At 26.4% G+C, this 27,465-nt stretch overlaps 14 protein-coding genes across 14 annotated transcripts; 8 read left to right on the forward strand and 6 right to left on the reverse strand. All coding sequences in view use genetic code 12, as the record gives it.

The window, feature by feature from the left end:
• Positions 1-2: 2 nt before the first annotated feature.
• On the reverse strand, positions 3-1,190 carry KGF55_005758 (uncharacterized protein; the record flags this gene model as incomplete). The annotated part of the gene is made up of 1 exon (XM_051760804.1): positions 3-1,190. One exon carries the CDS (start codon positions 1,188-1,190, stop codon positions 3-5), a length of 1,188 nt encoding a protein of 395 aa, XP_051611518.1.
• Positions 1,191-1,586: 396 nt separating this feature from the next.
• KGF55_005759 (GTP cyclohydrolase I) lies at positions 1,587-2,498 on the forward strand (the record flags this gene model as incomplete). The annotated part of the gene is made up of 1 exon (XM_051760805.1): positions 1,587-2,498. The coding sequence occupies one exon, from the start codon at positions 1,587-1,589 to the stop codon at positions 2,496-2,498; it is 912 nt and encodes a 303-aa protein (XP_051611519.1).
• A 191-nt stretch (positions 2,499-2,689) lies between these two features.
• Positions 2,690-4,063, reverse strand: KGF55_005760 (glutamyl-tRNA(Gln) amidotransferase subunit; the record flags this gene model as incomplete). The annotated part of the gene is made up of 1 exon (XM_051760806.1): positions 2,690-4,063. One exon carries the CDS (start codon positions 4,061-4,063, stop codon positions 2,690-2,692), a length of 1,374 nt encoding a protein of 457 aa, XP_051611520.1.
• Positions 4,064-4,216: 153 nt separating this feature from the next.
• MES1 (methionine--tRNA ligase) lies at positions 4,217-6,481 on the forward strand (the record flags this gene model as incomplete). The annotated part of the gene is made up of 1 exon (XM_051760807.1): positions 4,217-6,481. One exon carries the CDS (start codon positions 4,217-4,219, stop codon positions 6,479-6,481), a length of 2,265 nt encoding a protein of 754 aa, XP_051611521.1.
• A 1,031-nt stretch (positions 6,482-7,512) lies between these two features.
• On the forward strand, positions 7,513-7,761 carry KGF55_005762 (uncharacterized protein; the record flags this gene model as incomplete). Its single annotated transcript, XM_051760808.1, has 1 exon — positions 7,513-7,761. One exon carries the CDS (start codon positions 7,513-7,515, stop codon positions 7,759-7,761), a length of 249 nt encoding a protein of 82 aa, XP_051611522.1.
• A 529-nt stretch (positions 7,762-8,290) lies between these two features.
• Positions 8,291-8,740, reverse strand: KGF55_005763 (uncharacterized protein; the record flags this gene model as incomplete). The annotated part of the gene is made up of 1 exon (XM_051760809.1): positions 8,291-8,740. The coding sequence occupies one exon, from the start codon at positions 8,738-8,740 to the stop codon at positions 8,291-8,293; it is 450 nt and encodes a 149-aa protein (XP_051611523.1).
• A 475-nt stretch (positions 8,741-9,215) lies between these two features.
• On the forward strand, positions 9,216-9,671 carry YNK1 (nucleoside diphosphate kinase; the record flags this gene model as incomplete). Its single annotated transcript, XM_051760810.1, has 1 exon — positions 9,216-9,671. One exon carries the CDS (start codon positions 9,216-9,218, stop codon positions 9,669-9,671), a length of 456 nt encoding a protein of 151 aa, XP_051611524.1.
• Positions 9,672-9,985: 314 nt separating this feature from the next.
• Positions 9,986-12,052, forward strand: KGF55_005765 (SAGA complex subunit; the record flags this gene model as incomplete). Its single annotated transcript, XM_051760811.1, has 1 exon — positions 9,986-12,052. One exon carries the CDS (start codon positions 9,986-9,988, stop codon positions 12,050-12,052), a length of 2,067 nt encoding a protein of 688 aa, XP_051611525.1.
• A 130-nt stretch (positions 12,053-12,182) lies between these two features.
• On the reverse strand, positions 12,183-14,558 carry GYP8 (Gyp8p; the record flags this gene model as incomplete). The annotated part of the gene is made up of 1 exon (XM_051760812.1): positions 12,183-14,558. One exon carries the CDS (start codon positions 14,556-14,558, stop codon positions 12,183-12,185), a length of 2,376 nt encoding a protein of 791 aa, XP_051611526.1.
• A 1,561-nt stretch (positions 14,559-16,119) lies between these two features.
• Positions 16,120-19,392, reverse strand: IFH1 (Ifh1p; the record flags this gene model as incomplete). The annotated part of the gene is made up of 1 exon (XM_051760814.1): positions 16,120-19,392. One exon carries the CDS (start codon positions 19,390-19,392, stop codon positions 16,120-16,122), a length of 3,273 nt encoding a protein of 1,090 aa, XP_051611527.1.
• A 2,136-nt stretch (positions 19,393-21,528) lies between these two features.
• Positions 21,529-22,611, reverse strand: KGF55_005768 (uncharacterized protein; the record flags this gene model as incomplete). The annotated part of the gene is made up of 1 exon (XM_051760815.1): positions 21,529-22,611. The coding sequence occupies one exon, from the start codon at positions 22,609-22,611 to the stop codon at positions 21,529-21,531; it is 1,083 nt and encodes a 360-aa protein (XP_051611528.1).
• A 617-nt stretch (positions 22,612-23,228) lies between these two features.
• Positions 23,229-24,341, forward strand: BUR2 (Bur2p; the record flags this gene model as incomplete). Its single annotated transcript, XM_051760816.1, has 1 exon — positions 23,229-24,341. The coding sequence occupies one exon, from the start codon at positions 23,229-23,231 to the stop codon at positions 24,339-24,341; it is 1,113 nt and encodes a 370-aa protein (XP_051611529.1).
• Positions 24,342-24,560: 219 nt separating this feature from the next.
• On the forward strand, positions 24,561-25,490 carry KGF55_005770 (uncharacterized protein; the record flags this gene model as incomplete). The annotated part of the gene is made up of 1 exon (XM_051760817.1): positions 24,561-25,490. One exon carries the CDS (start codon positions 24,561-24,563, stop codon positions 25,488-25,490), a length of 930 nt encoding a protein of 309 aa, XP_051611530.1.
• Positions 25,491-25,886: 396 nt separating this feature from the next.
• Positions 25,887-27,008, forward strand: KGF55_005771 (uncharacterized protein; the record flags this gene model as incomplete). Its single annotated transcript, XM_051760818.1, has 1 exon — positions 25,887-27,008. The coding sequence occupies one exon, from the start codon at positions 25,887-25,889 to the stop codon at positions 27,006-27,008; it is 1,122 nt and encodes a 373-aa protein (XP_051611531.1).
• Between the last annotated feature and the right edge of the window lie 457 nt (positions 27,009-27,465).

Below are 27,465 nucleotides of genomic sequence, written 5' to 3' on the forward strand. Positions count from 1 at the left end.
AACTATATACTATCTAATACAGCTTCTCTTCCTAAAGTTAACAATTTTAATCTTGATATAAAATCATCTCTTTCAAAATATGCACCACATAATCTTCTTTGGCCAGTAAATTCACTTCTTGAATGGAAAATTCTCCAATTATCAAATATTAAACATTGACCTGGTTTCATTTGATACCATAATTCATTCTCTGGTGATGTTATTATTTCAACCCAATTTTTAATAGCTTTATAAAACTTTATAACATCTTCAGGATTTTCCCAATAATCCATTGTTGAACGATCACTTTGATTCCATCGTACTTGAATTAATTTTCCCTGATGATCTAATTTAAAAATTGGTTGTGGTATATCAGGTTGAATACAAACTTTTGGTTCACCTGCTGAATGAGCAGGTACGGGTATTTTACAAAAAATTTCATAACTTTCAGGATATTTTGCTTTTAAAATTTCAGCACATTTAAAAGAATCAACTAATGAAGTTGTACCACCTTTTCCATCATGATATAATAAATGAAATAATTGTAAACCAGGAGAATTTGACCAATAAGTTCCATCAGTATGATTACTTATATCAAAATTTGTATAAGCTGTATCATTTTTAGACAAATCTGCTGTAAAATCCCAAAATCCTCCATAATGAGTTGGTCTAATATAATTTAATTTTTCACATAACTTTTCTGTATCTGTGGGACTTATTGGTACATTATTTATAAGACTGAAACCAAATTTATGAATTTGTAAAAGCCATTCTTTGATTGCTTCTTCATTATCTGTTTCATCCGACGATTGCATTATTTTGTTATAATCAACCTGTGGTAAGTCGTCTTTTATATCTTTAACTTGCCATAATTTTTGTTTCAATACATCATCATCATCTTTTAATTTCTTATCCAATGGTATTAATCTCGGATTGTATGAATGTATTCTAAGCCAATCCACGTCATATGTTGAAGAATGATCGGTATCCCATACAATTTCAACTTTTCCCTCCTTCACATTTACCGATTTAGGTTTTATATTTATATCGATGGTTGCAGAATTTAAAAGTCTTTGCTTGGTAATTGGATAGTAACATTCAGAACAATGACAATTATCTCTTAACCAGATATTATGATATATGGATTTTTGATCACCTTGCCAATTTATCTCCAATGTATTTTCAATTGGCGTTACTCCCTTCACAGACATTTTTAATGATCAATTGCATATGATGGTGAAATTGATGAATGAATGAAATCTGGGGAAAAAATTTGAAAAATTCCCGACTCAGGGTTTCCAGTCTCGGTCCAATTTAAATGAATTTGGTCTAACTAAGTTCAATTTCACCCACATTCAATAATAATCAATGCAAATACGTTTTTGCTCATTTCAAAATAGATCACGGCTTCTGTTGATCATGACATATATACAATATGATCAACTAAAACCAATATTTCATAGTATTATGAGAAATTGATGTGAGTCAGATCTAAGCCGCAGATGACGAATGCAGATGAAAATTCTGAGACAAATTTTTTTTAGCCTATTAGTAACATCTTGGTCCTAATCCCCTGTTCAATAAACTGATCAAAGTCAATTGCAATAATGGCTGATGCAGAAGATAAGACTCATATAGCAGAAGACAACCAACATTTGCAAAATGAAGAGCACGAGCACGACGAACGACAACTTCCCCAAGAAACATCACCAAAACTTATACCAGAACATTATAAACCATCAATAGAACAAATTAATGGTCATCATTCTCCAAGACCAATCTTACCTATGAAAAGATCAAAATTAATCTCTTCAAATTCTCAAACAAATATAAATTCACCGTTACAAACAAGACAAGCATCACCATTAATTTTAAATCCTCCAATAGATTCAGATGGTTTATCTTGGCCATCTCAAGGTGCAAGATCAAGAATTGATCAAACTCCAGAACAAGCTTTAGAAAGAGAAAACAAAATTGCAAATGCAGTAAGAACAATATTAACTGAATTAGGAGAAAATGTACAAAGAGAAGGAATATATGAAACTCCTGAAAGATATGCTCGAGCTATGTTATTTTTTACAAAGGGATATGAAGATAATATAAGAGATGTTATTAAAAAAGCAGTATTTGAAGAAGATCATGATGAAATGGTTATTGTTCGAGATATTGAAATTTATTCCCTTTGTGAACATCATTTAGTTCCATTTTTTGGAAAAGCTCATATTGGTTATATACCAAATAAAAGAGTTTTAGGATTAAGTAAATTAGCAAGATTAGCTGAAATGTATTCAAGAAGATTTCAAGTACAAGAAAGATTAACAAAACAAATTGCAATGGCATTAAGTGAAATATTAAAACCAAGAGGTGTTGCAGTTGTTATTGAAGCTACTCATATGTGTATGGTTAGTAGAGGAGTTCAAAAAACTGGGAGTTCTACTACTACTAGTTGTATGTTGGGATGTTTTAGAGATCAACAAAAAACAAGAGAAGAATTTTTAACTCTTTTGGGGAGAAAATGATTTATGAAGGATGAGAATATATTCAACAATAATTCTCAATAAAAAGAAGCAATTAGACTTGCTTCATACTTTTATGTTACGACCTTTACGATAATTCAACTTACAAATATGACATTATACACTTTTTTTCTTTTTCAATTCTATTAAGTTTATTATATTATAAAGTCTATTAGAAATTATAAAAATACTATTTATTCCTTTATCTCATTTGCAACTTTTAATACAAATTCATCATCTCCAAATTGTCCAATTAATTGTATACCAACACCATCAAATGGGACTGAAATTGTAGGTACACCTGCTAAAGAAGCAGGAACAGTGAAAACATCATTTACATATTCATTTAAAACATTTTCTTTTGATTCCAATAAATATGAATCGAAATTAGGTGCAACATCCATTGCTGTTGGAACCACTAATAAATCACAAATATCTTTTTGTTTTTGTAGTTCAGGCCAAAAAACATGTTTATTTTTAAAAAATGATGATATTTGTTTTGTTAATAATTCTCTTGCTTTTGTTGCTTGTAAATAATGATTACCAGAATCTGAACCTAATGTATAATTACCCAATAAGATTCTTCTTTTGACTTCATCACCTAAAGAATTTGATCTATTATCATAAATTAATTGCATTGGATTATCATTAACATTTACTGGTCGTTCTGTATAGCCATATCTTATACCATCATATCTTGCTAAATTTGAAGCTGCTTCTGTGGTGGCTAATATATAATATGCTGGTAATGTTTTTTTAATTGAATCTATAGATATTGTTTTTACAGTATGACCTAAATCTATAAATTTTTCAATTACTTTAATCCATGTATTTTTAACTTTTTCTGAAACTTCTTCAATAAAAAATTCCTTTGGAATACCAATAGTTAAATTTCTAGTTGTTTTAGTTTTTTCAATTGAATTTCTAACTTCATTAGGTAATGATGTTGGATCTTTTATATCTTCAACATTTAAAACTTTATAAACTTTTTCAATCATTTCTAAATCTTTACTTAAAATCCCAACAGTATCTAAAGTTTGAGCATATGGTATAACACCCCATCTTGAAATTCTTCCATAACTTGGTTTAAATCCAAATACATTACAATAACTACCTGGTAATCTAACTGATCCACCAGTATCTGTTCCAATTGCAAAATCACATAATCCTCCAGCTGCTGCTGCACCACTACCACCTGATGATCCACCAGGTACAGTTTCTATATCATATGGATTAATAACTTTTCCAAAATATGAATTTTGATTTGATGAACCCATTCCAAATTCATCTAAATTAGCTTTTCCAATACATGTTGAACCATCTTGTGATAACAATTCAGTTACAGTTGCATTAAATGGAGATTTATAATTAAATAAAGTTTCTGATGCAGCTGTTGATGTTGTTTGATTATCTACTATATTATCTTTTAATGCATAAGTTGTATTATATAAAGGAGCATTTGATTTTGTATTTGATGGTTTTATTGTACATTTTGTTATAAGACTATTATATGGATCATTTATAGTTATACCTGATGTAGAATAACGTAACAATCGCTGTTTAATCATATCATTTGTAATGTTAATAAACTATGGCTGATAGACTACTTGTTAATATTGAGGAATGGAATTTTGTGCGATAATTATCACCGAATTTTTAAATCTAATCAGATTGAAATTTTTTTTTTGCAACTAGATAAAACTGAGTCATTCATCTGAAACATGAGTTTAAATCTATACGGATGCAACAAGAATACCTTGTTGGCATTAGTTGATAATTTAAAATTATCTATAGCTGCATCAATATATGAACCAACTTTAAAAATTAAATTACCAGAACCACAAGATAATATCAATCATGATGTATTATTACAAGATAAGAAAACTGGATTTGAATTATTTGAACCAAATGCTATTGTTAAATATTTAGCTAATGATTATACTACAAATGAATATATAAAATTAGAAGAAAAACAAATTTATAAAGCTTTATTGACTAATAAAAAGGAATCATTATCAAAAATCCAAATATCATTTCCATCTAAAGTTGAATTAATTCCATCTCAAATAATATTATTTGCATCATTATACCCCATATATAACGGTACCACGGAAAATAAATGGTTTGTTGAATTTGCATCCAATGAAAAAGTTGCTGAAGGTATTAAATCAGCGTTATCAATAACAAAATTAGAACGTGAAAAAGAAACCAATACAGGAGCTCAAAATTATAATAAAGATATTCTCGTCAAAAGTCAAGCAGAAAGAATTATTCCAAAATCAAATGAACGTAATATTTTAATTACTTCAGCATTACCTTATGTTAATAATGTTCCTCATTTAGGTAATATTATTGGTTCAGTATTAAGTGCAGATATTTATTCAAGATATGTTAAAAATAGAAATTATAATGCTATATATATTTGTGGTACTGATGAATATGGTACAGCTACTGAAACTAAAGCTTTGGAAGATGGAGTAACTCCACAACAATTATGTGATAAATATCATAAAATTCATAAAGAAGTTTATGATTGGTTTGATATTGAATTTGATTATTTTGGTAGAACTACAACAGAATTACAAACTGAAATTGCACAAGATATATTTACAAAACTTTATAATAATAAATTTATGGAAGAAAAAACAACTGAACAATTATATTGTGAAAAACATAATTCATTTTTAGCTGATAGATTTGTTGAAGGAATTTGCCCCAAATGTGGTTATGAAGATGCAAGAGGTGATCAATGTGATAAATGTGGGAATTTATTAGATCCATTAGAATTAATTGAACCAAGATGTAAAGTTGATGGAGCAAAACCCGTGGTAAAACAATCAACTCATATTTATTTAAAATTAAATGATTTAGAAAAACCATTACAAGAATGGGTTATAAAAGCAAGTGAAGAATGGTCAAAAAATTCAAAAACTATTACAAATTCATGGTTAAAACAAGGTTTAGAACCAAGATGTATTACAAGAGATTTAAAATGGGGTACTCCTGTTCCTTTGGAGGGATATGAAAATAAAGTCTTGTATGTTTGGTTTGATGCAACAATTGGTTATGTTTCAATAACAGCTAATTATTTTAAAGATAATAAAGATACATCTACTGAAAATTGGCAAAAATGGTGGAAAAATCCAAAAAATGTTGAATTATATCAATTTATGGGTAAAGATAATGTTCCATTTCATACAGTTGTTTTTCCTGCTTCATTAATTGGTACTGGAGATGAGTGGACAAAATTACATCATATAAGTACAACAGAATATTTACAATATGAAGGTGGGAAATTTTCAAAATCAAGAAATATTGGAGTATTTGGTAATAATGCAAAAAATACTGGAATAAATTCTTCTGTTTGGAGATATTACTTATCTTCTATTCGTCCAGAATCAAATGATTCTCAATTTTCATGGAATGAATTTGTTGGAAAAAACAATAGTGAATTATTAGCAAATTTAGGAAATTTTGTAAATAGAATTGTTAAATTTTTAAATTCAAAATATAATGGAGTATTACCTAATTATAATATTGAAACAATTCCAAATTATTCAGATTTTGTTAATGAAATTAATGATTTATTAAGTCAATATAATAAGAATATGGAAAATGTACAATTAAGAAAAGGTTTAGAATTAGCTATGTCAATTTCATCAAAGGGTAATCAATTTTTACAAGATAATAAATTAGATAATTCATTATATAATGATCACCCGGAAAAATCAGATACTGTTATGGTGGTAGGTATAAATTTAGTTTATTTAATTGGTTCATTAATTTCACCATTTATGCCTTCTACAACAACAAAAATAAATGAAATTTTAAATATTCCTTCATTAAGTATTCCTGATAAATTTGATATTTTCATATCACCTGGTCATAATATTGGTAAAGCTCAATATTTATTTAGTAGAATTGATGATAAAAAAATTGAAGAATGGAGAAAATTATATGGTGGTGGTTCATCTGAGGGTAAGTAATCGATAATTAAATGGATGTATATAAACACTAAACTTTTTAAAGTAGAGATTATAGTCAATATATAGAGAATATCCTTCATAATGTTTCGAGTCAAGTTTTATAATTGGACTCGATCATACAGTTTCTAGACTTATGATTAGTAGCTCTGAATTAATGATGTAATTAAGTATTACAAATGTCTTTGTTGTAATTAGTCTCAAGTTTCGGTTATAAAATTATTAAGTCCGATTTTGTTCAATATCTCGCTTTTATTTTCATTGCACTGAAGTATGATATGATACACGGTTAGTGATGGGACAGTTGACTTATGTGACGTATATATATCCCCCTAATTCAAGCCTAGGTGCTGTACCGACATGATTGATTTGTGTAGTGGCATCATTCGATTTATGGTTAGCTTAGACTCTGTTTACTTCTTCAGCGTAAAAGACATATGATTTTATAAATCTATTGTTTTTAGGAATATCCCGGGGAATTAAAGAAGAATCTAAGTAAACAGTACAACCAAATCTGTGTATAAAGGGCCTTTGACTAGAACAATTAAACACTCAAATAATCAAAATCATGTCAACATTAGAGACCTTAATGACATCTATTTAGTCACATTATCAATTGAATGATATGATATTTCCAAAGTTTCCCAATTTCTCATGATTACTTCGTTATAATTTTTTTCCCCACTAAATCTAAAATTTATGCATAATTAATTAAGTTATAGGATTTAACCTGACTAAAAAATAACTAATTATATAAAAGAACATTTTCCCCATGTTTCAAATTTCAAGTTATATAGATCCATTATATCATTATTTTTATTGAAACTATATCCATCTTGTATCACAGAATACAGTAATATCATTATAACATCACTCATAAATCCTCATACAAATCATATATTATAAAGCAGAATCGGATAACTTATCAAGCAAACATCAATCACTCTCATTAAATTAGTATCACATAAACGTTAAAAACCGATAAACAACAACAACAACAAAAACCAAATTCATCACAACAACTATAGAGAAAAATGTCGAGTTTTATAGCAACAGGATTTAAAGGATTAATAGCAGGATCAATTGTAACTCCAATAGTTACAAAATATGTTATATCACCAATGTATTTTGATCCTCAAGTAATGAAAGAAATTCATTATATTCAACAAGAAATGGAATTTGTTGGTTGGAATGTTAGACATTTACAAGAACAAAAAGGGTTTAAAGAAGAAGAATTATATACTCCAAATACTTTTTATGCTCAATCAAGTTCTCATTATTAAAATTAATTAAGTTTGATTGATTGATTGAGGGTTTAGTAATGATTTGTTTGAAAGTGAGTGGTCATTTGAATACTGTTACAGGGGGGGCAAAAGAGTTTTAGTTCTTGTGGATGTTATCTATTTAGGATAGTTATTTTGGGTTAGGTTTTAGTTAATTAAATTTTATATTTATTACAAAATTGAGGTTGTAGTTTCTATACTCTATTTGTTTAAAAAGTATGTACCGGTGAGGTTTCATCTTTGTTCAACACAAGCTAGTGGCTTATCAAATAATTGAGCAGCTGGTCTGTATTAACTGTTCACAACCTAGTAAGATAGGGTGCTCGTATCTTGTCTTGATAGAACTTGGCCGTGTTCATTTATTACTCATCATAAGACTTATGTCAGAAATATTATCGTCTAACCTAATTTGATAAAATCTCTGGCATAAACATAATGATAATGATAGTGGTCTTAATCCATTGATGAACGATGCACTCACACCTAAATTCATCAAAGCTATTAATCCTCTAACCTTCCCCATGTTATCTCATAGTAGCACCGGGGCCATAAAAGTTTTATTCACGGTACTCAAGCCTTTTTCTGAGGAATCGAAAAGTTCTAAAATATCAAAGTCTGATACAACTGCATCAAAAACTCTTAACGAGTTTACCTTCAACGTTTCTGGATTCAAAACCTTACTATCAATCTGTCCAGTTCCTTGATTGGCTCCACTTGCAGAGCTCCTACTTAACTCTTGATAAGAAACATTTTGATCGTTCTTTACCACCTGAACAGTTTCTACCGACACTTGATCACCAATAACATCCATTGGACCAAGCATTCCATCACCAGACACTGACATCATTAACATCAAAACTGGAGCCAGCATCAGGGTTTGCACCTGAAAACTTGAAGCCAATATGTGAACCAGTATGCTTTGAATTTGTTTCAAGGTCCTCTGAAACCAGGTTGAAGACGGCTTTTCGTTGAAACTCATTCTGGTGTTTGATTGTCCATAAATGCCGTAATTAGGTCACAGAAGCTTCGATTGTCCATATCGTTTCTGTTATCACCAGGTTTATGGACAATCGAAGCTTCTGTGACCTATTTTCCGCATTTTTTGAAGTGAGTTTTGAAGAACATGGTGTAAAAACGTATAGATCTAATTAGAAGTATTAAAATTTTTCAGATCAATGGAGAAATTTTATTCGTACCAAATTTGAGTCCGTCTCGTCTGAGAGAAAAAAAATTCTGTATGGAATTGATCTATTCGAACCAACACTTCCGCGAAGATTTAGAACGAAAATCAGCTCTTAAAACTATTTTTTCCTTCTTAAAACCAAGTGTTTCATTCTGCAAAAATTTTTCAACAAATCCATTTCTAGAATTTTTTTTTCATTCATTTCTTACACATTTTTTTACATTTTTTTCTCAATTGAATTAAGCATTCGAAATCCAAAACAAATTTTAAAATGTCAGACGAAAGAACTTTTATCGCTATAAAACCAGATGGTGTTCAAAGAGGATTAATCTCAGCTATTATTGGTAGATTTGAAAATAGAGGTTATAAATTAGTTGGAATTAAATTAGTTCAACCAACTGAATCATTATTAAGAACTCATTATGAAGATTTACAACAAAAACCATTTTTCCCATCATTATTAAGTTATATGTTAAGTGGTCCAGTTTTAGCTACTGTTTGGGAAGGTAAAGATGTTGTTAAACAAGGTAGAGCTATATTAGGTGCTACTAATCCTTTACAAAGTGCCCCAGGTACTATCAGAGGTGATTTTGCTGTTGATATGGGTAGAAATGTTTGTCATGGATCTGATTCAGTTGAATCTGCTAAAAAGGAAATTGGTTTATGGTTTAAACCAGAAGAATTGGTTGAATATAAACCAGCTTTATTCGGTTGGATTTATGAATAAATTTTTTGAATAAGACGATTTAGGTTAGTTAATAGGTTTTAATTGAATTCAATCAATTTCTTGTTTGCTTTAGCAATTGTGAGGAATTGGCTCGTTTTTTCAATATGCTCTATTAAGTAATACATCTTTATCTTGTCTCTTATCGATAAACGTGTTTTTTAAATAAGCATGGTGATATGAATAATTCAAATTTTTCAAATTAGGTGGTAGCCTCTCTTATCAATTGGTAGTAACATTTATTTTGAAAAATTATGGTTTAATAGGTATGATCTCAAGCAGTTAAACAATCAAGTTCAATTCAATTTCAAAGTCTAATGGCTTCAATTGAACAGGATGATATTTTCAATGTAGAAGATGATGAAATGGAGGAGGAGTATCAACAAGAAGATGAAGAGGAACAACAAAGACAATCTTATAATATGCAAGAGGAAGAGGATGAAGATCAAGATATGAATGAACAAGATCAAGATCAAATGGATGAAGATGATGATGAAGGAGATGAAGATGGGGATGAAGATGGAGAGAATGAAGACGGGGATGAAGACGGCGACGAGGATGGAGGTGAAGATGACGAGGAAGAGGAAGGGCAAGAAGAAGATGATGAAGAGGAAATGAATGATGTATCAATGGATAGTAAAAATACGTCTAATGATGGAGAAGAGAACAATTCAAATACAAATAATATTGAAAAGGAGCAAAGTGAAAAAGTTCCCAATAACGAATCAATTTTGGAGGAAAAGGAAAGAAATGGAGGTAATGATAATGATAATAAAAACAATAATAAGCATAATAAAGAAACTAATGAAAATGAAATTCTACCGAGAGATGATACTGAAGCCACCAAAACTTCTGAAGAACAACAGAAACGAACAGAAGAACTATTAGATGAAATACGGAAATCAGAAACAAACATATCATTTCGAGATCAAGTTATAGCAAAAGCACGTAAAGCAACAGAATATGATATAATACCACAAGTAGCAATACCATATACATCTCAATGTCATGCATTAGCTTTTACTGAAGGACCTAAATGGATTTTAACTGGTGGTGAAGATGGATTTATTAGAAAATATGATTTTATACTGTCAATTCAAGGAAAATCACCTTTAACAATGGCTCAAAAACATAATTTATCTGATTCTTTAACTAATGCAGGAGTTATTGTTTCATATTGGGAAAATGAACAACCATTAACAAGAAAAGAATTAATGACAATAAATCCAAAATTAAAAGATTCTGATTTTTCAACAGGAAGTGTTTCTTATGAACCAAAAATAAATCCAATTTATGCATTAGAAGCTGAAAAAAATGGATATTGGTGTTTACTGGGATTATTAAGTGGTGGAATTAGCTTGTATACTATGAGATATAATGAAGGTACAATACATCATTATTTTAATCATGGTAAAACAAATCAAAAAGATCAAGCAAAGAGTAAAAAAATAAAGGGACATACTGATGCAATAAGTGCTTTAAAATTAAATCAAGATCAAAATAAATTTTTAAGTGGATCATGGGATAAAACTATAAAAGAATGGGATTTAAATACTGGAAAAATAACAAATGAATTTCAACCTTGTTCTGGACAAATTTCTCAAATTCAATTTAGACCAGATGGATTAAGTGATGTAACATTCCAATTTGAAAATGAAATTGATGGTCCTGAAACTGATGCAAATGATGAAGAATTATTTGGCAACGATGACGATGATTCACTATCAAAAGAGGATGATCAACGTAAAAATAAAGAATCACAATCAAATGGAGCTTCCTTAATAAATCCATCAACATCAAAAAATCATCTTAATTCAAATATATTCATGAGTTCAAGTATAGACGGAACAATAAATATTTGGGATATAAGATTATCACAACCAGTTATAAAATTAGGAATAAGTGAAGGTATACCACCATGGTGTATGTCATCAACTTGGTCAAATAATGGAGAATTTATCTATGCTGGACGTAGAAATTCAACAATTGAAGAAATTTCAATTAAAATGCCTCATAAATTACATAACACTTCTTCTAATTCAACTTATATTCCAAATGTTTCAAAATTATTAACATTTCCCAAGATAAGTGGGCCCGTTAGTTGTATAAGTACATTACCAAATAATGATTTTTTATTATGTGGATCAAATGATAATATAAGATTATATAATTTAAAATTATATAATGATTTAAATAATTTAACTGTTAATACAAAAAAACAAGCAACTCCATTTTTAATTGTACCTGGTCATCATGGTGGTATGTTAAGTCAATTATATGTTGATGAAACTGGTAGATTTATGGTTAGTGCTTGTGGTTATAGAGGTTGGGGACATGGAAATTATACTGATACTGTTTTAATTTATGAAATTGATTTTGATTAATAGATCTAACAAAAATTGAAAGTTTACATAGATACTTTTGTTAAACGTAACGAATTAATATTTCGTGTTTTGTATTATTAATGTATAAATACTACCTATAAATAAAAATTTCATTTTTAAAACGTTATTATTATATCTCAAATCCATAAATTGAATTCCTTAAAGTACCAGACCCAATTTGAAAAATATTATTAGATTGTTGAAAAGTTTTATTAAATAAATTTTTACCAATATTTATAATTTGACGTGGTAAATTATTAACTATGTGTGGTCCACCACCATTGGTAATTAAATTGTCTTTATATATTTGAATTAAATTATGTTTATTTATTATTATTATATGTAAAAAAACACCAATTATACCTATTGCTATACCAAATTTATATATATTATTAATTGAAATTATTGAATAAATGGAATTGGGAAGAATCCATTGTTTAGTATTAATCTTTTTATTGTCTTCTTTGATTGTATTTTTTTCATTTATCTCTATAATTTCATCTTCATCTTCATCATAATCTGAAGTAGGTGAAGATTTAAATAATTTTTGAAAAAAACTTGAAGATTTTATTTTATGAATTGATGATGATGTATTTAAAGTTAATGAAGAACTCATTGAATTTAATTGTGAATTATTTTCACTTTCTTCTTCTTCTTCTTCTTCTTCATCTTGATCAGTTTCATAAGTTGATGATATTTTTGAATTTTGAAATTCTTCTTCTTCTAGTAATAATTTTTGTTGTTCTTGAATTTCTTCAATTGTTTGTCTATTTATTTCATCATTTTGAGTTTGTACTAAATCTATTAAATCGTGATTGTCCTTTAATAAATCTCCATATTTTGTTTCTATATCAATAATATTTAAATTTGGGTTGGATGTGTTGTTTAGCACTGAGTGGTCATTGTAAGTTTCAAACCATTTCTTATAATTCAAAGTATTATTTGCTGGAAAATCAGTCAATAAATCAATAGACTTACTTAAAATTTTAGATAAATCTTGATCAGATAATCCATCAAACAAATTGGATGGTGATAGTACCGTATGTACTAAGTCATGATCAATACCACTAAATTCCATTTGATCTTTCTCCAACTGTAAAAATTCCCAAATCTTGGGTTTAAGTATAATTAATGAAGATGCATAAATATAACTACTAATTAAAACTGAATTATTACTTAATATAAAATCCCAAATAATTAAAATATGATTTAAATTTGATAAATCATGAGAATATAAAGTTAAAATTGATGATAATCCTTGATAAAATTTATAATCATAAAATTTTTCTTTTTGATTTATATTATAAGATTGAGAAGTTTGTTTTATAAGTTCAAAAATTTGATCATCACAAAGTTCTAAAATTGTTGGTATTAATTTTAAATGATTTACTGATAAATTTATATCAGATATCATAAAATCTCTTAAATGATATATTGTAAGTTTTTCCAATATTCTGAAAGCTAATTCTTGATCTATATTATTTTCAATTGATGATGTTGTGATGGAAGTTGTTGATTCTTGATGATGACTACTTGAAATTTTATTCTCATTACTATAACATATTAATAATACAATTGATGCAATATCATGATATCCTTGATAATAATCTAAACTTGGATATTTTCTTAATACTTTAATTATTAAATTTAATAATATTTTTTTTAAATTATTTATATCTGAAGAACTGAAAATAGTAGCAAAAGAAGATCCCTTTTCCATAGTTTCCAGGAAGTGGTCATTTTCACCATCATCATCATCATCACTATGGTTTGGTAAGTTACTGCAAGGGGTATCATGTTTTGATGACAGTGATGAAGATGATATGGTTTGTTGTTGAATATGTGATAAAATGGTGAATGATCTTTGAATATCAAGTTTAACTTGTTCTTCATCTTTATGAGGTGGTAAATCAACTGAATTTAGATTTTCAAGAAAAATTTGTGGAGAAAATCTTCCATTATTTAATGTTGTTGGGGTTGATAAAACAGAATTATTAGTTGTATTGATTTTGGAGGAATCTTTTGATTTTATTGTTGATGATATTGTTTGTGATTCTTCTATTAATGTAGGATCTGTTGTGTTTGATAAATTTAAAAATTCACTCCATATTTTACTTCTTAGTTCATTACTTATTATACCAAAATATTGATCATCTTTAGAAACTTCTTGTATTAGATTTGATAACTTATTTAAATTCAGTCTTTTATCTTTTATTGTCACATTTTCATTCAAAGAATTCAATGATTCCTTTATTAAATTTAAATTTGAATTTCTAGAACTTTCAATTTCAATTTTTGGCACTACAGGTGAACTAATCTTTTGATTTGGATTTGTATATATTAGAGAACTTGATCCTAATTCCATATTAACCCAATTATCACCATTTAAATTTGAAGTTGATAAAGGTAAATTATTTGAAACTGAAATTGAAATAGATGAAGAAGGTGATCTTGATATTCTTATTGGATTAGAAATTTCAGATGTAGGTTGTTCAATTGTTGTCATTTTTTGAATGTTAATCTAATTGAATTTAATGATTAGCAAGGTTGAAATATTAATTTTACTCAGTCTGTTTTGAATATTTTAATTTTTATAGCTTTTAAGTATTTCAGCTATAAGACTTGGATTTGATTTTTGTATGAATTATTGAATATAAAGCATTGAATGTTGTATTGTAAAAGTATTGAAAATTAGTATAGATGTTGTTTCTTTCTTCTATAATATATGGAAACATCTGGAGATTAAGAAATTGAACTTTTTGTGCTACCTAAAGATAATCATGTGTTGAAGAATGCGCGCGAGATTACTTTTCTCATTTTTTTTTCATGTAAAGGAATTCGACACAAGTTTCATTCAAACTATTGGTAAGTTAACTTGTTATACAACTATTCAATGAATGATTCAGAATATCGTGTTTTAAGTCTTTTCCAGATTTGACTATCTGTTTGTGTCTAGAGATATATCATTTGGGACTATATTCACGAGACATTCAGCTACGATTTAGAACATGAAATATTTTCAAGTTTTAAAAATTTTAAAATTATCAATAATTTTAATCATTATCAATAACTGAAATGGCTAGACAACCAAGACATTTTCTGCAATCCATAGTTTTAAACTGTTTGTGAAATCAGTTTTTACATATGGTCCAAAATTAATATGGGGGTCAAGTTACATTTGAGCCGTATCATAGTTGTTGATCTAGGGAGGTGAAGCTAAGAATATTTGCTGCTAAGAATCTCAAGTCAGAGAAAGAAGTTGACTTAACAAATTTATTTGAATGTATTATGAGATGGAATATATGAAAAGATCTGATTTGTATTCCATCTCATAGTCATTTAATTCAAATGAATTTGTTGAGTCAATTTCAAGAAGTGTTAAATTATTAAATAAGAATTTCTTAAAACTTACAAATAAATAGTAAAATACAATAATGAGAGAAAAGGGTTAGAGAAAGAAACCGAGTCAAGGATTGTAAAGAGCTATTTAAAAGAGATATTTAAGTTTATATGGAGGTACGTCTAACTATGCTCATAAAATCCTATTTAAATCTAATTAACATAATTTTGGGAAGATTTTTAATCAAAATATTTTACTATTGTAGAGACAATGTTAAAATCAAGACCATGTGGAATGAAGTATAGATAAATATTACTTTATTTGACATGATTTTGATATTGTAAACAAATGATTCCCTTTTTCCAAATTACAATAAGATATTGATTTTCTAAAAGAGTCTGTTGAGTTTCAACATATGACCAAAAGATGAAATACAATTTGGGAAAAGAAAATGGAGAGAAGAAAGAAAATCAACATAGAAACGTTGATTAATTTTAATCCATAAAAATGATCGTGTTAAAAATTAATCTTAATTGAATAACAAACTAATAAACTAATAAACTAATAGATTTAAAATAAAAGTAATTAAAACCAACTCCTTGAATACGAACAACCAATAATGTACAAACAAAATAAAAAAATAAATCAAATGACACCATAAAAAAACAACAACTCCATTAATTGGAAATAATTCAGTCCATCCCACTTTAGTGAGCAACCATTTTCCCTATAATCTTTCAATTAATGCCATTATATCATGATTCCCATTAATTTCACCATTCCCATTTCCACCAACATTAGTATTAGTTCCATCAGCACTTGATCCCAAATCAGTGGTAGTTCCAACATTAACATTATTTGATAGATCTTTAATATTATTACCAGTATTTTCAGTTAAAAATTTTTCAACATTATTTAAAGTTTCAATACTAAATAAACCAGATTTAGTTAATTTATAACCATCAATTTCTAAATTATTTATAGATTTTGTTCTTTTCTTAGATGATTTATCTTTTTTTGATTGTTGAACGTGTCTTTGTTTTTTAATTTGATTATGTTGGTGGTGAGTTTTTAAATTATTATTTAGCAAGATAGATTTATTTCTAAATGCTCCTAATGGTACTCTTAATTTTGATGAATTATTAAAATCTCTCCATATTTTAATATCATTTTCATCATTATTATCTAATTCATTTATATTTAATAATTCATCTAATCCTAATACTTGATCATCTGATTTTAATTGTTGTTGAGGTTGAGATTGTGGATTAATTATACTTTTCCTTTGTTGTTGTGGATTTAAAGATTGTGATTGTGTAGAATCTAAAGATGTTGATGATGGTGATAATGGTGTGAGATTCTTATTCTTTATAGTAGTAGATGATGATGATGATGATGATGAATTAGTTGAAGATGATGTAAAACCAGATTGATTACTATTATCAATATTATTATCAGAATTAGTAATTTTATTATTAAAATTCCTTGGTTCTTGGAATTTATTATTATTATTATTTGATTGTTGTAAAGTTCTTGTACTTAAACCATCAATTATACCAAAAGGTTTACTATCTAAAGTAATCCATGAACCTAATACAGGAGGTCTATAATCAGCAGTTTTTGAACTTAATACTTCAGTTGCTTTTTTTGATATACCTGGAATTTTTGAAAATTGAGTTGATTTTGGTAATGATTCATCTAAATCTGTTGATTCTGAACTATCATATTGTTGATCATCTTCATCAAAGTCGTCATCATCATCATTAAATTCAATTTTAAAATCATTAAAATTTGGTCTTTTTTGTGATTTGTTTTTGTGGTGATCAAATTCCAAATTCATAATTTGATTATAATTAAGTTTATCTTTATTATATTGTGATGATAAATTTTTATTTTTCCTTTTTGATGATTTTGGTTTCTTAATTTTACCAAGTTTATTATCTCTTGAAGATTTTGAAGATTTTATATTCATAGTTGATGTTGATTGTTTTGAACTAACTCCATCCACTCCCATAATATCTTCATTATCTGATTCATTATCTGAACTGAAAAAATAATTCCATAAATAAGTATCATCATCTTCATCACTATTAGTTAATTTTTGTTTATTTCTTCTTCTACTTAATTTTTCATTTTCATTGTCATCTTCATCTTCTTGATCAGATGATTTATCAAATAATGGCAGCATATCAAAATCAATAAAATCAATATATTCATCATCATCATAATCATCTTCACTTTCATTTGATTCATTATTACTTTCATAAGTTATTATAGGTTTATTTTTATCTTCTCCAATTCCTTTAAATGAATTTATAATTTTTTTAGAAGTTGAATATTCACTACCTTCATCAAATGTATATTCTTCTTCTTCATCTTCATCTTCATCAGAATCTTCATCATAATCATCTTGATCTTCTTCTACAATTTTTTCATCATTATCATCATCAAATACATCAAATCCATTATTTTCAAATTCATTAACTAAATATTTTTCTTCTTCTTTTAAAAATAGATCATTTTCATCATCATCATTATCATTATCATTTTCATCAATAATTGAAGAATCATTATTATTTTGATTGGTTTGTGATATATCAAATTCATTTTTTAATTTTTCATTATTAGAATTTGAAGAAATAATATTTGGTAAAAATTCATTAAAATCATTTTCAGCTTGTAATGTAGCTAATAATTCATTATCATCAATTTCATAATCTTCATCTGAATTTATTTCACTTTCATCAATTTTTGGAATATTTAATAAATTATTATCAAATTCAAATTCAAATGATTGTGGATGATGATTAATTTCTGAATTATTTTTTGAAGATTCTAAATTATTTAATGATGGTGAATAATCAATTTCTTCTCCAATATCTTCTTCTTCAATTTTATTTGAAGAATTTATTTCATTTTCATCATTATTATTAAATTCGCTATTATTAAAATCAAAAGTAAAATTTAAATCAGGTAAAACTGCATCTGATTTTCTTCTTCCAAATTTAATTGAATTTTTACGTTTTGATTTCGATTGTGAATTTGTAGATTTTTTATGATTTGATGATTGATGATCAGTTGGAGTTGAACTTGAATTTAAAATTGATTCATCTTTTGATTGACCTGCATTCTTAGATTTATCAATATTTTTCAAACCTTTAGCTGCTTTAACAGCTTTTATTGATTGAAGTTTTTGTTGTTTTTGTAATTTTACAAAATCAATATCTGAATCATCATCTGATGAACTAAAATTTTCTTCTTCTTCTTCTTCTTCTTCTGAATCATCATCATTATTACTTTCATTTGAATCATAAGCTCTGATGCGTTTACCTTTATTCATTAAAGAATATAATCCAGCTAAATGACTTTGTTCTTCATCATCGTCATCGTCATCTTCATCTTCATCATCGTTTTCGTCTTCATTTTCATCATCATCTTCTTCTTCTTCCTCATCAGATGATAACATTATTGCATCTTCTTGGAAATTTTTATTCTTAGTATAATCTAAAGTTTTTTTAGGTATTTCTTTTCTACCATATTTATTTTTTTTCAAGCTAGTTTTAATTCCTTTTTTACCACTAGTTGTAGAAGTTAAATATCTTTGTTGTAATTTATTTTTTGTATAATTATTTTCATCATTATCAGAAATTGCAGTTAATGAAGAATCTGAATCTGAATCTATATAATGAATTTGTTTTGATGATTTATTTGAATTTGAATTTGAATTAGACTTATGATTTATTTTTGTAGTTTGTGAATCTTCATCGTCATCATTATTGTCATCTGAACCACTTGATGTTGATGAAGATGATGAAGAAGTTGAATTTGCAATACTAAATTTTCTTCTATTCATTGATTTTAAATTTTTACCACCTAAATGATGGTTACTATTAGATTGATTCTTATTGTAGAATGAATTATTTGAATGATTTGAAGATTTTGATTTACCACTTGAATAAGATTGCTTCTGAAATCCTATACTATTAGGACTTTTCGGCATTTTGTTTTATTGAATAGTTTTAAGATTAAGTGATTTTCCTTCTTTCTTTCTTAGTTTAAAAATGTGTTGATAATACTTCCTTCTCTTCTTTTATAGAAGTACTTAGAATGGAATTAGATAGATATTTGTTATCTATCTCTTTCCCTTTTAATTTAAAATTTTTATATAAAGCTTTTATATCGATATAATAAAATGATTTGTAAAACAAGTATATATGAATGATTTAAATTGAATATTTCGGAAATTATTCATAATATTTTGGCAAATATAGATATATTATATGAATATATGAATATATGAGTTTTTTTTGAATTTGGTTTTAATACTATTATTTAAAATGGTTGTAAATAATGTACTGTTTTATTTATATATCTTCTCTCAAAATTGAATATATAAAAGGGTATAATATATTGTATTTCCAAAGATTAAATAACTGAATAGTAGGTTGAATAGGTATAACTTATGAATATATATAGATTAATTTATGCTTGAAATTATAAGTTTTAAGTTGGTTGTAAAAAAATTTGAATATACAGTAGTAGTATATAACTTCTCCTCCTTTTCTTAAAAAATTATTGAGCTGATGTAGATAATGTTGATTTAAGCTTACACGATGAGTAGTAATAATATACTTGTATAGGTATATCTGCTTGAATATATATAGTATAATACTAGATTATTGGTTTCTTATTGGTTGTAAGAATATGTGATATAAAGAAAGGAGAAATGTATATTGTATGATTTATCTCTTCTCTCTCTCTTTATTATATTTTTTTATTGTTTCAATATTATTATTATCTATGTATAATGTATGAATGATTAAAACAATAAGGATTAGAAGAGACAATAAAGAAATGTAAGTATATAAGAAGAGAACTAATACTACCATAGATACTAGGTATCTACAATACTATATCTACAATACTATATCCATCCTAGATACTAGGAATATCAAGGATACAGCGTACTAATCAACTGGTTATAGTGGATAAAATAGAATATAGGTATACTATACTTCTGTTATTCACTAATGTTTTTAACAGATGCAATATAATCTATTTACTATTACCCCTTTTGTATTCCTATTATTTATTTATTTACTCTTGTGACTTTTAAACTGACATTCTTCGTTACACATTTTCACATATACACATTTTCAAGAGGTATATAAATAATGTTTTCATAGTCTATTGAAAAAGATTAAGAAATTGAGAAAGTTAAATGAAAAATCTTAAATCTTATAATATATACTTAATGTTAAAAGATGTTACATTTATTATTATAATCATCTCACAGATGAGAATATAGAAAAATAAGTATGTGAGAGAAGTAAAACTTTAATTGAAATTTAACTCACACAAGTAATATTCGTAAAGTATAGGTTGAAGTAAAGTAGTAAGTAGTAGTAGTAAATTAGTAGAATACTACATTGACATATTTATACATTAACATTTATACTAATTCGCCATATTAATTATTGTTACTGAACCACACTTTTTTATTGGATGTCTCAGATTTTAATACAAATTGTTTCACAAAAGAATTTGATTTCTTACATTATATTATTAGATCTACTTAACCTAAGCTAAGGTTTGAAAATTAAGCTTTAGCCCGGTAATACGGTCCCCAAATATCGTAGTAATTAAAGTACGATTAGAACTAAAGTTTATGCTGCTCATTTATATTATCTAGATACTGATCATATCGCATACCCCAAATATTGATCAAACAAATCATATAAATAGGGTTTATTTAGTCTCTTGGGTAGTATTTAATTTGTCTTACTCAATTAAAGATTCAAGAAAAGGAGAAAGTGATAATTTGAATTCTAATAAATCATTAATGATTGTGTTATTACAGCTTTTGAACTAACCTATTAATCTATAAAGAAGCAAAAAATTGATCGCTTAATTTGTTTAATTTTTGCTCAAATCTTTTATATCAATGTCTATTAAAATCATCATGAAGTAAAATATCAAAATCTATTAATTCTTGCACTGATAGCTAAAACTCAACCATGACATTGATTTTTCCCGTACAATCGTCAACCTCCCAATAATTTGTGAAATTTCTATTTAATAATTCATTTTGCACTCTTCTTCCAACTTAAAAATCAAATTGAAATATCTCTATAAATTAATATCTTTTTTCAGATTCTGCTTTTGCAGTTAATCTTGCACTTAATTCAATTTGATCTTTTAAAGCTTTAGTTAAATATTCAATCATTATAATATCTTGATTATAATTTTCAAAATTTTTATTTAAAATTTCAGTATTAATCAAGATTTCAGGTTTATTTATTAAATTATTTATTAATTGTCTTAATAAATTTAAATTTTTATTTGAATTTTTATCAGTGGTTGATAAATTATTTATATAGGTGATTAAATTTTCAACATTTTTTTGTACTTGTTGTAAATTTTGAGATAAAAATGATAATTGATTTGATGATGATGAAAATGATGATGATGTTGATGATGATGTAGAAACTGATAATGATGATGAAGATGATGATGTGTTGTTGTTTGATGACTGTTGTTCTTGGTCTCTATTTGTATTATTTATTATTGAATTTTGTAATAATTGATTATATGCAATTTTTTCAGTTATTGTACCATTAATTATAAAATTTGGAATTGGTGTAAAAATATATGAATTATTAACATTTGTTGTTTTATTCCAACCAATTTGTACATTTGATTTAGTTTGTGGTTTTCCAACTGCTGCTCCTATATAAGTTTTAAAAGTTGGTGTTATAATTTCATTTTTTTCATTTAAATATTGAATATTTAAAAATATAGCAGGATGAGGAAAACATCTATCTGTTCCTTTTGAATAAAAATCATGTATTAAACTAGTTGTATCATCAATTTCTTTCATACTTGCAAACCATCCTAAAACAGTTTCTTTTGGATGTGATTTTTTATATAATTGATATAATAATTTATGAGCTTGATCTTCTATTATAATTGAATCACCAGTTTCATTAATTGGAACCATAAAAGCATCTTTAATTTCAATTTCTAATCCATCATCTGATCTTATACCTAATAAACTTCCAATAATTCTTTTACCTAAAATTTGTTTTGATATAATTTCTAATATTGTTAATATTGCTGGTGTATGAATTTTAATTTTAGCTGGTCCATTTGCTGATCCAGCTGCCGGTGCTAATACATTTGGTCTTATCAAATGCATAAATGAATTATCAGATGCCATGGTTTTGGTGGGAGTGATTTTTGTCTGGTGTTGATCTATGGTTTCAATTAAGGTGAAATATTTACTTATTGAAAATTTTGAAAATTTTTTTTGTATTGTCAATTTTTGATTTCAATAAATTTTGAGACGTAATTTATGTACAGGAATTGTCATAGAATTGTTTTGTAGGAGGTAGACTTTCAACAGGCAATAGTCTCAAGAATGGTTAAGGTTGGAGCTAACTGATTCAAAATCAAGTCAGGATTAATCTTTAGTACTGATCAAAAAACACTTGATCCAAACCATCGCTATTTTACATGAAAACTGCTCTGTATTCAACATTACCAGCAGTTTAACACATGCTATTTTTCACCGACCGAGCCTTTAACAGTTAAATACATTCTCCTGCTGTAAACTAGTACCAGTACTTGTATCATTGGTGTAATTCCAATAACAGGTTGATATTTGTTGTTGGAGAGTGCTATATCAAATTTGGTTGCAATTACGAAACTAAAGAAATGAAAAAAAACAAAAAGATCTTTACAATCAGAAAACATACTAAACACATAATAATAGATTTACAAAACAATCCAGTTCATCTGCAACTACCATCACATTAGCATATACTTCAACATACAATGGCCAATAATGGGTCTTCTACATCATTAAATCATTTACACAACTCACAAAGAGATCACGAAAGTAATAATCAACTCAATAAAACTATAGATCAAAATCAAAGGCGACCTAATAATGATAATAATCAAAATCAAAAATCAAAATATCATAAATATTCAAAATCAAACAGTATATGGATATTCCCCGAGACTATAGTATTAAATAATACTCCAAGTCGACTAGATAAACGTCCTATATCATTATCTCATGAATTAAGATTAAAAGAATCAATTCATGAATTTTTAATACGACTAGGTACAAAATTAAAAGTTGATGGTCCAACAATATTAGCAACAACTGTATATTTACATAGATTTTATATGAGAGTTCCAATAACAGGATCAAAATATTTTGTTACATCAGCAGCTTTTGCATTATCATGTAAATTAAATGATAATTATAGACAACCAGATAAAATAAGTTTAATATCATGTAATTTAAAAAATCCTTTACAACCAATAATCAACCAAAAAACTGGTCAAAAATTACCACCACCTGTTATTGATGAACAAAGTAAAATATATTGGGAATGGAAAGATCAATTATTATTTCGTGAAGAAATTATTTTAAGAAAATTAAATTTTGATTTAAATTTTAAATCACCATATCTTTTTCAATTTAAAATTTTAAATAAAATTCATTTAGGTATGGGTGAAAAATTATATTTAAAAAAGAAAGAAATTATTAAATCAACTATAAATTTAATTGAAATTTTATCAAGTTTACCTATAATTTTATGTTTTGATATTATAGAAATTTTTGCAACTTGTTTTATAATCATTATAGTTGAAAATAATATGAAGAATAAAATTGATAATGGAAATGAAAATGGCAATAGAATTGAAAACCAAAATGAACACCAAAATGATAATAATAATGATATAAAATTATCTTCAAATTTTATAAATGATATATTAGATACTGATCAAGATGTTATATTACATTGTTTTCAATTTATAAAACATTTATTAAAAATTTGTCAAGAAGATCAAAAATTTATAAGTAATAAAATTGCAAGTAAAAGAATTTTACCTATAAAAACTGCTCAAATTATGGAAATTATTACAAGTTGATTGAAAAGTAGGAATATAGTATATTAATACACATATCATAATGATGTAAGCATTTGATGTAATCTCTTTCGGTGAAGCAATCGGATATAAATGTAAAACCACAAACTTAATACGATAAGCCGCAATTCTTTTTATCACCAACTTTGATCACAAATCAAAAAAAATTCAAATTCTACTTATCAACTTAATTTAAGCACACAACTAAAGAAACAAAGGACTATGGATACTCCTAATGTCGATATATTTCAAAACTTAGATATGCCTTTATTGGAAGTATTTCAAAGAGGTCAAATAAATCAATATTTAGATACATTATCAACAAATGATAGATTAGAAACAATAGAAGCAATTCATAGAGTAATGAGAAATCATAATAATCAAAGAAGACCACGAAGTGATTCAAATATAACATATATAAATAATTATATACGAATACGATGGTTTAAATTTCTTCCCATAATATTATTAAATTATTCAAGGATTTGGTCAAATTTAACTATTCAAAATTTAAAACATTATCTTAAATTAAGTATCCTCAAAGTATTTTATATAATGGTTCAAAGTATAAGAACTTTATTTTTTTTAATAATGATTCAACTGTATTTTCATGGTATAATGAATATGATATTTGCATTTTGTGATGTTTTAACATTTAGTGATAATTTTTTAAAAGATTTAATTACATTTATTGTAAATGATAATTTAAATTTCTTGCAGAAACATGAAAAATTAATGGAAAATAATGGTGATTTATTTTATTTTATGGATATAGAATCAAATAAGAATTTATCAATTTTACAAAATTTAAAATTTTTCATTATAAATTATATTGTTTCAATGTTATCAACAAATTGTATAAAAGAATCAGAATCAGATAATAAAATTAAATGTATTCCAATAAAATCAACATTAATTTTCAAAATATTTGATTCAATTTCAAATTCATTTCCTCAAATAACAAATAAATTAACATTAAAATATTTAACAATTTTCATATATTTAACTTATGCAATGATTGGTAATGTTATTTGTATAAATATTTTAATGTTTTTTATTTATAATTTTATGAATAAAATTTTAAGTTATAATCAATTTTTAAAAAATATGAAAGATGTTGTTAAGAATACTTTTATTCAATATTTAGCTTAGGATTAGGTATGGAATTACTTATAGAAAATTAGGACAATTGATTATAGAATTATGAATTTAATATGGTAAAGAATACCTATGTTCTCTCGTTGTTAACTATTAGAATGTAAAAAGCATCAACCTTCTCTTTCACTGGTACTACTACTAACGACACAGAGCGTCAGAACAATCAAACACTCTTGAAAGGACGACGTAAACTATTTCAAGATCTAGACCAATTGTCTCTCGTCTTATCGGAATCCCCCACAATTCAAAAGATTTTCTTCGCGGATAAATTTTGAAAAATTTATAAATAAATATCTTGAATCATTCGATTAAATTTAATCACAATGATACCATAAACAATATTCTAGATTTCAGTTTTTAATATTCTAATTGAATTCAAACTACCACAAAATGACTGATAATCAAAAGACAATGAAAGCAGTTGTGTTTCGTGGACCATACAATATAGAAGTTGAAGATAAACCAATTCCTCAAATTACTGAACCAAATCAAGTTATTGTAAAAGTATTATATTCAGGATTATGTGGATCAGATATGCATGTATATAGAGGTAATGTAACTCCTGGACCTATAGGAACAATAGTTGGACATGAAATGATTGCTCAAATTTATGAAATTGGATCAAATATAAAAAATTTCCAAAAGGGAGATAAAGTTATAGCAAATTTTTCAATTCAATGTGGTGAATGTTTTTATTGTAAATATGGATATACTGGACAATGTATTAAAACAAATACATTTGGTAAAAAGGGATTAGATGGATGTCAAGCAGAATATGTATTAGTTCCGTATGCAGAGAATGTTTTAAGTAAAATTCCAGAAAATAGCACTAAAGATCAAGAAATAGATGATTCTGTCTATTTATTAATGGCTGATATTTTTACAACAGGTTATTATGGAGTTAAAAAAATTATAGATTTTTTCAAAATTGAACAAGCTGAAGGTTATCCAAAACAAGAATTTAAAGATATTTCAATTTGTCAAATTGGAGCTGGTCCCGTAGGTTTATGTGCATTACGTATATTAAAATATTTTGGTTTTGAAAAAATAGTTGTAATTGATAGTATTGAATCAAGATTAAATGAAGCTAAAAGATTAGGTGCTTATAAAGTTATAAATTTTGAAACTGAACCAAATGAATTAAAAAATTTTATACAAACAGATTTAAATGGTCTTGGATTTGATGCAGTATTAGAAGTAGTTGGAGCACCATCAGCTTTAAAAACAGCATATGATGCAATACGTTCAAATGGATTTATATCATCTTTAGGAATGGGTCATGGTTCATTACCTTTTAATGCTCTTGAATTATATTTAAAAAATATAAATTTATCAGTTGGTAGATGTCATGCATGGGCTTTATTTAATGAATCTTTTACAATATTTGAAAAATTAAAATTTTCATTTAATGAATTTATTGATTATAAAACTTCTATTTTAAATGCAAAGGAAGCTTTTAAATTATTTGATGAACATAAAGTTAATAAGGTTGTATTTGATTTTACTAAATAGATCAAATAGGATTTATTGTGATGCACTTAGTGAATTAGATATTTCATAAATAATTTAGCAGGACTTAATTCTTTGAAAGAATTGTTATGTCCTTAGCTATTTATTCGTCGGATTTATTGATTTTATCGTTGTCGTCACTCTTAAAACTGATGAATGGGTAATTTAGATTGTTAAGACATTTGAAATTAATTAACACTATATACCAATAATCACACTTTTGAATTGAAATAATAAACCATAAATGATCTTTTCCTATTAAAAAGTTCGTGATTAAGTTTAAATTTATTCTCTATTTGTTTAACTCTCTTCATGATATCAAAGACTCCGCAAACATCACTGGGGGCATTAAGAAGTAATATTTGGTCTCAAGATATACGAATAATCAAGAACTAAATCGTTAACATCAAGTAACAATATAACGTTCGTGATAATTCTTATACCTTGTTTCCGATGAATT

This window comes from Candida pseudojiufengensis (genome assembly GCF_024610245.1).
Source record: "Candida pseudojiufengensis strain CBS 10847 chromosome Unknown scaffold28, whole genome shotgun sequence".
In the NCBI taxonomy this organism is placed as follows: domain Eukaryota; kingdom Fungi; phylum Ascomycota; class Pichiomycetes; order Serinales; family Debaryomycetaceae; genus Lodderomyces; species Lodderomyces pseudojiufengensis.